Genomic DNA, 12,431 nt, shown 5'->3' on the forward strand with positions numbered 1-12,431 from the left:
TCCCGTAAATACAATAATCATTATTAATAATGTGCAAACATAGAGATGTTACTCAAATAGTAACTATTTTGTCTCAAGCACTGGCTCTCTTAAGCCTCTCTAAAACGGAGAAGCTCTTTGGGGAATGATGGGTTAATTAGCATTTGGTGAATTATGTGCATGCAGATTTCTGATGAACTGTGAAGGGTGAATTATCGACCCCCACTGGGCCTCCTAAATAAACATATTTTAAACATGCAGACATGTCTTGCATTCCATTATTTGTTTTTGGTGCAGTTTATACTCATCAGAATCTGTTTCCCTTTCCCCACAGGCTACAGCATTTTTGCGGTCGGTGTGGCCGATGCGGATTACTCGGAGCTGGTTAGCATTGGCAGTAAGCCCAGTGCCCGGCACGTCTTCTTTGTGGATGACTTCGACGCCTTTAAGAAAATTGAAGATGAGCTGATTACTTTTGTCTGCGAAACTGCATCAGCAAGTTAGTTCTTTGGAATTTGCCCCTTACATTGCTTAAAGGCTGAGATATTTATCCTGGTTAAATGAAGAGTCCCATCCTGATCTGAAAGGAAAATGGAGAGCTGTTTGTTATGTAGACATAGTTTTGTGGTTTAAAGCATTTGGAAGTGACCCTCCACTCTCCCAGGTTCAGAATTTAGGTTGATAAAGACTTTCTCTGAAAAGATGAGAATCTGTATTTGAAAGAAACTCTCTTAAACATCTGCGGCAGACAGTTTTCAAAAATGTGTTACGTCTGCTCATCAGGGTAACATGCTGGGAGGGAGACTTTTCCCAACACATGTTCTCAAGCGGCCACCTTCAATTCTTCTAACGGACCCAGGAGAGGAGGAGGGGGCTGGGACTCGGGCTTCAACAGGGGAAGCGAGAGCGTTCCAGTCTTTAGGGATCCACAAAAGGCCATAGCCACATCTGGTTTGGATTCCTTCTGCACTTGACTTCCATAAAGATTATGTTAGCTTCCTGTTTTCAGGACAAGGGAAGAATATGTTTGGAAAATATCTAAATTAAGGTTTTATCTTCTTTGTTTTGTTCTCCAGCCTGCCCACTGGTGCATAAGGATGGCATTGATCTTGCAGGTATGCAGTATCCGGAATTTTCCAATTATTAATTAACTCCCTTTTGGGGTCCAGATTTTTTTAATCCTTAATAGATTAATTGTGAAATTTAAAATCCTAATGTGCCTATTCTCTCTCTCTCTCTTTAAGGATTTAAGATGATGGAAATGTTTGGTTTGGTTGAAAAGGAGTTTTCGTCAGTGGAAGGGGTCTCTATGGAGCCTGGTACCTTCAATGTGTATCCTTGTTATCAACTTCATAAAGATGCCCTGGTTTCGCAGCCAACCAAGTATGTTTCCATTGCAAGATACTAAAGCCAATTATTGTTTATTATATCTCAGTGTGTAAATGATATCAACTTGAAATCATAATTTCAATGATAATTCCCAGCAGGATTTTCCATGATGGATAGAGCAGACGATGTTTAGATTTCTTTAAAAACATCAGACTCAAAAAAAAAAAAAAAAAAAAATCAGACTCACGTATAAGGCTGGTTGAACTTTCCTATCTGTTGACCTGAGAAAAATATAGATAGTTAATACTTGCATAGCACTGCCATGTACCAGGCGTCTAAATGCTTATGTACCATAGCTCCCTCACACCTCCCAACACCTCTATGAGGTAGAGTCATTGGTTATCTTGATTTGACAAGTAGTGAAACTAAAGCACAAAGACACTAAATGACCTGAGTGAGATCGTGTAGTTTGTTGAGGATCATGCCGGGATTTGTACCTGGCAATCAGGCCCTGGAACGCACAACCTGAACCATTTTACTTACTCTAGAGGCATGAGTTCAGAGGGGTTTTATCCTTGAGAAGTCACAAAAGCCACTCTGTATAGTTGACGTAAAAATCACATTATCTAGTCATTGCACAGTCTGTGATGAACAGAGGGATTCCTATGGTCATTTTCAGCAGTTCTGCAAACTCCAGACGTACTTGAGTTTCAGTTCAGTTCAGTCACTCAGTCATGTCCAACTCTTTGCGATCCCATGAACCGCAGCATGCCAGGCCTCCCTGTCCATCACCAACTCCCCGAGTTTACTCAAACTCATGTCCACTGAGTTGGTGATGCCATTCAACCATCTCATCCTCTGTCGTCCCCTTCTCCTCCTGCTTTATATCTTTCTCAGCATCGGGATCTTTTCAAATGAGTCAGTTCTTCGCATCAGCTGGATAAATTATTGGAGTTTCAGCTTCAGCATTGGTCCTTCCAGTAAACATCCAGGACTAATCTCCTTTAGGATGGACTGGTTGAATCTCCTTGCAGTCCAAGGGACTCTCAAGAGTCAGTCTTCTCCAACACCAAAGTTCAAAAGCATCAATTCTTCGGTGCTCAATTTTTTTTTTTTTCAATTTTTTTTATAGTCCGATTTTCACATCCAAAGTAGGAATTCCTGGTTTAAGGGGTCATCTGTCAAGACATCATCTGCTTCTTTACATTTCAAATCAATATTTGTTTTTGTCTCAAAATACCTTCAGTGTTTTAATATGAAACATTTTTCCTGTCCATATTTTGATATTTTGATATAGTGTGCATGTGAAGTGAAGTCGCTCAGTCATGTCTGACTCTTTGTGGCCCCATGGACTGTAGCCCACCAGGCTCCTCCGTCCATGGGATTCTCCAGGCAAGAATACTGGAGTGGGTTGCCATTTCTTTCTCCAGGGCATCTTCCCAACCCAGGGATCAAACCCAGGTCTCCCACATTGCAGGCAGACGCTTTCACCTCTGAGCCACTAGGGGAGCCCTATAGTGTGTATATAGGCATGCAAAAGTGGGGGGAGATGAGATTCAAGAATTAAATCCATCAGTCCAATTTATAGACCAGTTGCTTTTCTAGCTTCTTCCATAATATTCTTTGTTGAATTCAGGCCTATTGCAGTACTATATGTGGTTTTAGATAAATCTAACATCTAAACATTACCTTTCAGCAGATTTTATTTTTTACATTGTCTAGGGATGAATATTAAATAGGTATTTGAAAATCATTCCTGGAGGCCTGGCCCAAAATGAGAATTTCCAGAGGGAAACTCGCCTACTGCTCTGCCAGACTGTTCATTCAGCCGGCAGTGTCCGTCCTCCACCTTGCTAAGTCCAGTCCTAGTCCCCAGCTCCCACCTCGCTCCGTCTTCCCCAGCATTCGACAGAGCTGAGCTCGCCTCCTCCTGGACCTCCTGCCCTCCTTGAGCTTCTGTTTACCTTACAGACTGTCCGTCTCCAGTGCTGGCTCCTCTTCCCTCTCCACTTCTTGAGGCCGGGGGGACCAGGACTTGTGTATGACCTGCTTGTTTTTTCTGTCTATCCCTATTTCCTAGCGATCTTTTCAGTATCATAGTGTTGAACCCTGAATACATGCCAAGGACTCCTAAATTTGTATTTACAAATTGCCCCCCAATTTCTTTTGGCGACACTGTGCAGTATGTGGGATCTTAGTTCCCTGACCAGGTATTGAACCCACCCCCGCTGCAGTGGAAGCTCGGAATCTTAACCACCAGACCACCAGGGAAGTCCCTACTTACCCAAATTTAGACCTATATATTCAATTGCTTCCCAGGTGGTGTTAGTGGTAAAGAACCTGCCTGCCAATGCAGGAGACCTAAGAGATGTGGGTTCGATCCCTGGGTTTAGAAGATCCCCTGGAGGTGGACATGGCAGCCCACTCCAGTGTTCTTGCTTGGAGAGTCCCATGGACAGAGGAGCCTGGTGGGCTACAGTCCATGGGGTGGCAAAGAGTCAGACACGACTAAAGTGAGTTAGCATGCTTGCAGTTGCTTACTAGACAACATCCCTGCTCCTCTCTCCAGAGCCAGCCTCACCTACAGCCTTTTCTGTCTCAATGACGACTACACCTAACGAGTTTCTTAGGCAGAGAAGCCAGACTGCTCCTCTTCTCTTAGGCCTCACATCCGTCCACCAAGCCGTCCTCTTGAGCGTTGGTCCTCAGTGCCTGCATCGTCACCTCCCTGATACGAGCCACCGTCACCGTCTCTTCCCTCCATCATCGCTGCGGCCTCCTGTCTTCCCCCTGCTGCCCTCACCTTCCTAGAGTCTCTTCTCCAAACAGCATTCAGGGTGATGGTTTATAAATGTTTACATCAGACCATGTCACTCCAGAACCTGCCAGTGATTCCCCACTCCCTTTGGAGTAAACGTCAGAGCTCCTGAATGGCCAGAGGGCCCTACAGTATCTGGATCGCCGTGACCTCTTTGACATCACCTCTTGTCTCTTGGTCTGTTCTCAAGAACTACCAAACACATCCCACTTTAGTATCTTTGCGCTGGCCGGATGTCTTCATCTCCTATGAGTTTTCCTTCAGATGTAAGCTTCTCAGTGAAATTTTGTTGTTTAGTTGTTGTGTCCGACTCTTTGTGGCAGGTTTGGTGAGGCTGGCTGACTCACACACAGGCGCTCTGAGAAGGGCGCGTCTCCTTTGGAGTCAGAGGCTCTGGCCCCTCTCTCCGCTCAGAGAGCAGTCCTTGAAAAGAGGCGCCATGAAAAAGTCGGCATGGTCTTGAGAGAGGCATCTCTCATCCATGAAGAGACTCCTGAGAGAGCCGGCACTCACCGGCAGAGTCGACACGGCACTCACCCCCAGAAGCAGGAGCGATGTGTAGACAGCACTGGATGTGGCGGATCGAGATGGTGCTTCAGCGCACAGCAGATGGGAATGCTCCCAACTGCAGCGTGTGGCAGAAAGGGGCAAGGTCTCAAGTTTCATAAAAAGACCGTGTGTGATTGCTGAGTCACGTCTGACTCTTTGCAACCCCGTGGACTGCAGCCTGCCAGGCTCCTCTGTCCATGGGATTCTCCAGGCAAGAACCCTGGAGGGGGTTGCCATGCCCTCCTCCAGGGAATCTTCCCAACCTAGGGACTGAACCCGGTCTCCTGAATTGCAGGTGGATTCTTTACTGTCTGAGACACCGGGAAAGCCCCCCACCCCCCAAAAAAAACACTGTAGATAAACATTATTTATAGTACTACAACTTGAAATTACTTGTTTAATAAGAAGTGACTGGTCAGATAAATTATGGAATAGCCAAACCAGCGAAGATTGTGCAAATATTAACTATCATGCTCTTTAAAATATTTAAGGAAATATGGAATGTGTAGTAAATGATGCCAAGAAAAGAAAGGGGCAAAATTATATAAACTTACAAATACTTACAGACATTCTTTAAAGACGGGAGGGAAATGCATGACCCCAAAAGAAGGATCCCTTCTGAGTGTGGTTAATGGTGACATTTATTTCCTCTGTTTCTTCACTTCTAGTGAAAGCGTACTTACTTTTATAATCATATAAATAGCTTCTTGAAGAGTGATACAATAAAATATATTGTTTTCTTTCCATTTTTCAGATACTTGCATCCGGACGGATTGCCCTCTGACTATACAATCAGTATTCTATTCCGGATTCTTCCTGATACTCCAGAGGAACCCTTTGCTCTTTGGGAGATTTTAAATAAAAATTCTGACCCATTGGTTGGAGTCATTTTAGATAGTAAGTATATTTATTTGTAAAACGTTTGCACACGTATATGAGTAATGTACGTCATGTGTCATCTTGCCAGTTTAGTATGTATTATGAAGTAACTCACTCATTTTAAACCATTGGTAAATACTAATAATGAACTATGTTGACAGTTGAGTTATTCATTTGTCTACTCAGGCCTTCAACAAATATTCACTGAGGTCCTACTGTGTGCCGACACCAGGTTCTGGGATTCAGAAGCGAGGCAAAGAGAGACACATCCTGCGATGGGAAGACTGTAGAGAGGGCGTGGCTGGTGCCAGGAGGATCAGTGGAGGGCTGGGGTCAGAGGTCACTTCTTCTATGAGGAAATGATAAGTGTCGGATGCTTCTTTTGGGTTCCTCAACCCAATTCCGACATACGAGCTGGGGCCTGGGGAGTGTCGGGAGGCTTCTCACACAACACCAGGCAGTTCTTGGACAGCAGCAGTGTATCTGAGAACTCAGCTTGAGTCAGACACTGTTTTCCCAGAGCTGTTCTTGGACCCGCAAGCTGAGGATGGTTCCTACACGATGGCCTTCCCCCTCCTGGTTCAGCAGGTGGCAGGCTCAGTCCATTCCTGCAGGCTCAACCCGTCACTGCAGGCTCTGTCTGTTACTGCAGGCTCAGTCCATCCCTGGAGGCTCAGTCTGTCACTGCAGGCTCGGTCCGTCCCTGGAGGCTCGGTCTGTCACTGCAGGCTCAGCCCATCACTGCAGACTCGGTCTGTCACTGGAGGCTCAGTCTGTCACTGGAGGCTCGGTTTGTTACTGGAGACTCAGTCCGTCCCTGGAGGCTCGGTCTGTCACTGTAGGCTCAGTCTGTTACTGCAGGCTCGGTCTGTCACTGCAGGCTCAGCCCATCCCTGGAGGCTCGGTCTGTTACTGGAGGCTCGGTTTGTTACTGGAGGCTCAGTCCATCCCTGGAGGCTCGGTCTGTCACTGCAGGCTCAGTCCATCCCTGGAGGCTCGGTCTGTCACTGGAGGCTCAGCCCATCACTGCAGGCTCGGTCTGTCACTGGAGGCTCAGTCCGTCCCTGGAGGCTCTGTCTGTTGCTGGAGGCTCAGCCCATCACTGCAGGCTCGGTCTGTTACTGGAGGCTCAGTCCGTCCCTGGAGGCTCGGTCTGTCACTGTAGGCTCAGTCTGTTACTGCAGGCTCGGTCTGTCACTGCAGGCTCAGCCCATCCCTGGAGGCTCGGTCTGTTACTGGAGGCTCGGTTTGTTACTGGAGGCTCAGTCCATCCCTGGAGGCTCGGTCTGTCACTGCAGGCTCAGTCCATCCCTGGAGGCTCGGTCTGTCACTGGAGGCTCAGTCCGTCCCTGAAGGCTCGGTCTGTCACTGCAGGCTCGGTCTGTCACTGGAGGCTCAGCCCATCACTGCAGGCTCAGTCTGTTACTGCAGGCTCGGTCTGTCACTGCAGGCTCAGCCCGTCACTGCAGGCTCGGTCTGTTACTGGAGGCTTAGTCCGTCCCTGGAGGCTCAGTCCGTCCCTGGAGGCTCAGTCTGTCACTGCAGGCTCAGCCCGTCACTGTAGGCTCGGTCTGTTACTGGAGGCTCGGTTTGTTACTGGAGGCTCAGTCCATCCCTGGAGGCTCGGTCTGTCACTGCAGGCTCAGTCCATCCCTGGAGGCTCGGTCTGTTACTGGAGGCTCGGTTTGTTACTGGAGGCTCAGTCCATCCCTGGAGGCTCGGTCTGTCACTGCAGGCTCAGTCCATCCCTGGAGGCTCGGTCTGTTACTGGAGGCTCGGTTTGTTACTGGAGGCTCAGTCCATCCCTGGAGGCTCGGTCTGTCACTGCAGGCTCAGTCCATCCCTGGAGGCTCGGTCTGTCACTGGAGGCTCAGCCCATCACTGCAGGCTCGGTCTGTTACCGCAGGCTCAGTCTGTTACTGCAGGCTCGGTCTGTCCCTGGAGGCTCAGTCCGTCCCTGGAGGCTCGGTCTGTCACTGCAGGCTCAGTCCATCCCTGGAGGCTCGGTCTGTTACTGGAGGCTCGGTTTGTTACTGGAGGCTCAGTCCATCCCTGGAGGCTCGGTCTGTCACTGCAGGCTCAGCCCATCCCTGGAGGCTCGGTCTGTTACTGGAGGCTCGGTTTGTTACTGGAGGCTCAGTCCATCCCTGGAGGCTCGGTCTGTCACTGCAGGCTCAGTCCATCCCTGGAGGCTCGGTCTGTCACTGGAGGCTCAGCCCATCACTGCAGGCTCGGTCTGTTACCGCAGGCTCAGTCTGTTACTGCAGGCTCGGTCTGTCCCTGGAGGCTCAGTCCGTCCCTGGAGGCTCGGTCTGTCACTGCAGGCTCAGTCTGTCCCTGGAGGCTCGGTCTGTCACTGGAGGCTCAGTCCGTCCCTGGAGGCTCGGTCTGTCACTGGAGGCTCAGTCTGTCACTGCAGGCTCAGTCCATCCCTGGAGGCTCGGTCTGTCACTGGAGGCTCAGTCCGTCCCTGAAGGCTCGGTCTGTCACTGCAGGCTCGGTCTGTCACTGGAGGCTCAGCCCATCACTGCAGGCTCAGTCTGTTACTGCAGGCTCGGTCTGTCACTGCAGGCTCAGTCCGTCCCTGGAGGCTCGGTCTGTCACTGCAGGCTCAGCCCGTCACTGCAGGCTCGGTCTGTTACTGGAGGCTTAGTCCGTCCCTGGAGGCTCAGTCCGTCCCTGGAGGCTCAGTCTGTCACTGCAGGCTCAGCCCGTCACTGTAGGCTCGGTCTGTTACTGGAGGCTCAGTCTGTCCCTGGAGGCTCGGTCTGTTGCTGGAGGCTCGGTCTGTCACTGGAGGCTCAGTCCGTCCCTGGAGGCTCGGTCTGTTACTGCAGGCTTAGTCCGTCCCTGGAGGCTCGGTCTGTCACTGCAGGCTCAGTCCGTCCCTGGAGGCTCGGTCTGTCCCTGGAGGCTCAGTCCATCCCTGGAGGCTCGGTCTGTCACTGCAGGCTCAGTCCATCCCTGGAGGCTCGGTCTGTCACTGCAGGCTCAGTCCGTCCCTGGAGGCTCGGTCTGTCACTGCAGGCTCAGCCCATCACTGCAGGCTCGGTCTGTTACCGCAGGCTCAGTCTGTTACTGCAGGCTCGGTCTGTCCCTGGAGGCTCAGTCCGTCCCTGGAGGCTCGGTCTGTCACTGCAGGCTCAGTCTGTCCCTGGAGGCTCGGTCTGTCACTGGAGGCTCAGTCCGTCCCTGGAGGCTCGGTCTGTCACTGGAGGCTCAGTCTGTCACTGCAGGCTCAGTCCATCCCTGGAGGCTCGGTCTGTCACTGGAGGCTCAGTCCGTCCCTGAAGGCTCGGTCTGTCACTGCAGGCTCGGTCTGTCACTGGAGGCTCAGCCCATCACTGCAGGCTCAGTCTGTTACTGCAGGCTCGGTCTGTCACTGCAGGCTCAGTCCGTCCCTGGAGGCTCGGTCTGTCACTGCAGGCTCAGCCCGTCACTGCAGGCTCGGTCTGTTACTGGAGGCTTAGTCCGTCCCTGGAGGCTCAGTCTGTCCCTGGAGGCTCAGTCTGTCACTGCAGGCTCAGCCCGTCACTGTAGGCTCGGTCTGTTACTGGAGGCTCAGTCTGTCCCTGGAGGCTAGGTCTGTTGCTGGAGGCTCGGTCTGTCACTGGAGGCTCAGTCCGTCCCTGGAGGCTCGGTCTGTTACTGCAGGCTTAGTCCGTCCCTGGAGGCTCGGTCTGTCACTGCAGGCTCAGTCCGTCCCTGGAGGCTCGGTCTGTCCCTGGAGGCTCAGTCCATCCCTGGAGGCTCGGTCTGTCACTGCAGGCTCAGCCCGTCACTGCAGGCTCGGTCTGTTACTGGAGGCTTAGTCCGTCCCTGGAGGCTCAGTCCGTCCCTGGAGGCTCAGTCTGTCACTGCAGGCTCAGCCCGTCACTGTAGGCTCGGTCTGTTACTGGAGGCTCAGTCTGTCCCTGGAGGCTCGGTCTGTTGCTGGAGGCTCGGTCTGTCACTGGAGGCTCAGTCCGTCCCTGGAGGCTCGGTCTGTTACTGCAGGCTTAGTCCGTCCCTGGAGGCTCGGTCTGTCACTGCAGGCTCAGTCCGTCCCTGGAGGCTCGGTCTGTCCCTGGAGGCTCAGTCCATCCCTGGAGGCTCGGTCTGTCACTGCAGGCTCAGTCCGTCCCTGGAGGCTCGGTCTGTCACTGCAGGCTCAGTCCATCCCTGGAGGCTCGGTCTGTTACTGCAGGCTTAGTCTGTCCCTGGAGGCTCGGTCTGTCACTGGAGGCTCAGTCCGTCCCTGGAGGCTCGGTCTGTCACTGGAGGCTCAGTCCATCCCTGGAGGCTCGGTCTGTTACTGGAGGCTCGGTCTGTCCCTGGCTCGGTCTGTCACTGGAGGCTCAGTCCGTCCCTGGAGGCTCGGTCTGTCACTGGAGGCTCAGTCCGTCCCTGGAGGCTCGGTCTGTCACTGGAGGCTCAGTCCATCCCTGGAGGCTCGGTCTGTTACTGGAGGCTCAATCCGTCCCTGGAGGCTCGGTCTGTCACTGGAGGCTCAGTCCATCCCTGGAGGCTCGGTCTGTCCCTGGAGGCTCGGTCTGTCACTGGCTCCACTGGAGGTGCCGGCAGCCACCTCCAGCCCAGGATGCCACTTGTACGTCCAGGTTGGTTTCTCTACTTGTGACCCACAGTCTGTAAATCAGAGGGTCCCACAGATTCCTCCTCAGGTTTTAATAATTTGATAAAGTGGCTCACAGAACTCAGAGAAGCATTTTACCTACAGCACTGGATTACCAAAGAAGGGGAAAAGAAAGTGAAAACGAACACTCAGTCGTGTCCGACTCTTTGTGACCCCATGGACTGTAGCTTCTGAGGTTCCTCCATCCATGGAATTTTCCAGGCAGGAGTACTGGGGTGGGTTGCCGTTTCCTTCTCCATTTTACCTGCAGCGCTAGGTTACCAGCGCATAATAAAAAGCTATAACTCAGGAACGATGGGAGAGAAGCTGGAGCAAGGCCTGGGGAGGGGTGGGGGGTTTCCAGGTCCATCCTGCCCCACCCTCCCAGCACTTCCTGTGGTCACCAACCCGAATCTCTCTGGACCCCATCCTTCTGGGTTTTTGTGGAGGCTTCATTACACAGGAAAGATTAATTAAGTCACTGGCCATTGGCAGTTGAACTCCGTCTCCAACGCCTCTCCCCTCCGTAGAAGTTGAGTTGGGAGCATGGGGTTTGGACTGAGAGTTCTAACTCTCTCAGCATAGGACTGGTTTTCCAGGCAACCAGCCCACATCTTTAGGTGACCTGAGGGCTTTCCAAAAGCTGCCTTATTAACATAACAAAGGCACATGTATTGCTCTCACCACAGGAAATACCAAGGGTTTCAGGAGCTGTGAGCTGGGACCATAGACAAAGACCTAGTATATATGAGAAATATATTTTGGTCATCTGAATAGCAAATATTTCTTTTAAGTCACAATGTTGCAGTGCCTCTCTGCTATCAGAGAAAAAAATGTCAGGTTGGCAAGCAGTATGTTTGGGGAAGAATTCTGGGATGGAGATATACATTTGAAAATGGTAGTGTGAAATTTAAGTCCCAATACTGGATCAGAGCATCATAAGAGGAGTCTAGAAAGGAGAGAGAATAGTTGTGAAGAATGAGAAATTCCATTGTTGGGAAGTTGGAAAGTTGAGGCGGAAACAATGAAGGAAACTTTCTTAGCCTTTGTTCTTGGGAGTCACAAATGATGATCACTTAAGAGAATTCTCAAGTTTTGGGTTAATGTCCCTGAGTTTTCTACATATATTTTTAGTGTAAGATTCCAGTCAAGCTGGGATCCAAAATTTGGTGGCTGTTATTAGGTACTGACTCAAACATTTGGATAAAGAAAGTATTTTAAACTTATTTCCAAGTAGTGTTTGTTAAAAGACTTTTTAGTACATGGAAATAAGTCAACAGCTAAACATTGAAACCATTTTGCTTTGATACGGAAACTAAGGGAAAGCTGTAGATTAAAAAGGTGTGAGCTGCTAACTATACACAACCAGGACTTGAAAACAAAGAAGTCTCTTGAAACGATTAATACTTGCTTCTTTTGGAAACCAAATGAAAAATTAAATTGTAACCTGGGACTGAATCAGTGAGAAAAATATTCTTTTTTTTTTTTTTTTTTTTGTAATGTTCCTTGTAACGTGAAGTACTCAAGAGTAGAAGGTCTTTGTTTATTTGTTTGTTCATGATGTTCATAATAAAAGACACATTGATTATGACTTTTGGAGAGGTGTAAGTTACACGTCCTGAGAGAACTGGTTGCTTCAGTGGTTAAATAAGGCAGAGTCTGGTTTTTATTTCTTAACATTTTGTTACCAAATTAAGTCTGTTGAACCCTGCTCAGGCCCAGTCGGGGGAGGGTTCCTTTTCCATTCAGGCTTAGGTAGGCAAATGGGAAACCCAAGCTGCAGTTAACACAGCATGGAGAAGCAGGAGCTGAGCTCGCGGATCAGCTTCTCACCGTCCCGGGCAGAGAGATCTAGAAAGTGAAGACACAGAGAAGTGAGGCTGATGCTCGGAGGCGGGGAAGGGGCAGGGCTCAGTTGCTCAGTGGAGTCCCACTCTCTGCGACCCCGGGGACTGCAGCCCGCCGGGCTCCTCCGTCCAGGGACTCTCCAGGCAAGAGTGCTGGCCTGGGTTGCCGTGCCCTCCTCCAGCTACTGGGACCAAGGCAGTGGTCCTCAATGACTGGCCGTTAGTAGGAGTGTCACGTACGATGCTAGTGTAGTAAAATCTCCATTTCCCTGGAGAGGGCAATGGCAGCCCACTCCAGAACTCTTCCCTGGAGAATCCCATGGACGGAGGAGCCTGCTGGGCTGCAGTCCATGGGGTCGCAAAGAGTGGGACTGGACTGAGCAACTTCACTTTCTTTTTTAATAGTAAAATCAAAGTA

The 12,431-nt window shown here is 50.4% G+C and overlaps 1 protein-coding gene across 8 annotated transcripts in view; it reads left to right on the top strand.

Annotated features, from left to right (window-relative positions):
* COL14A1 (collagen type XIV alpha 1 chain) overlaps positions 1-12,431 on the top strand; it is a 232,282-nt gene that overhangs the window by 137,461 nt on the left and 82,390 nt on the right. For all 8 annotated transcript variants that reach the window (XM_070477487.1, XM_070477492.1, XM_070477489.1 and 5 more), the window contains 4 exons: positions 314-478; positions 1,056-1,094; positions 1,224-1,362; positions 5,430-5,572. In XM_070477487.1, coding sequence (XP_070333588.1) covers positions 314-478; positions 1,056-1,094; positions 1,224-1,362; positions 5,430-5,572 — 486 coding nt within the window. The remainder of the gene's footprint in view (positions 1-313; positions 479-1,055; positions 1,095-1,223; positions 1,363-5,429; positions 5,573-12,431) is intronic.

This window comes from Odocoileus virginianus, chromosome 15, assembly GCF_023699985.2.
Source record: "Odocoileus virginianus isolate 20LAN1187 ecotype Illinois chromosome 15, Ovbor_1.2, whole genome shotgun sequence".
NCBI lineage: Eukaryota > Metazoa > Chordata > Mammalia > Artiodactyla > Cervidae > Odocoileus > Odocoileus virginianus.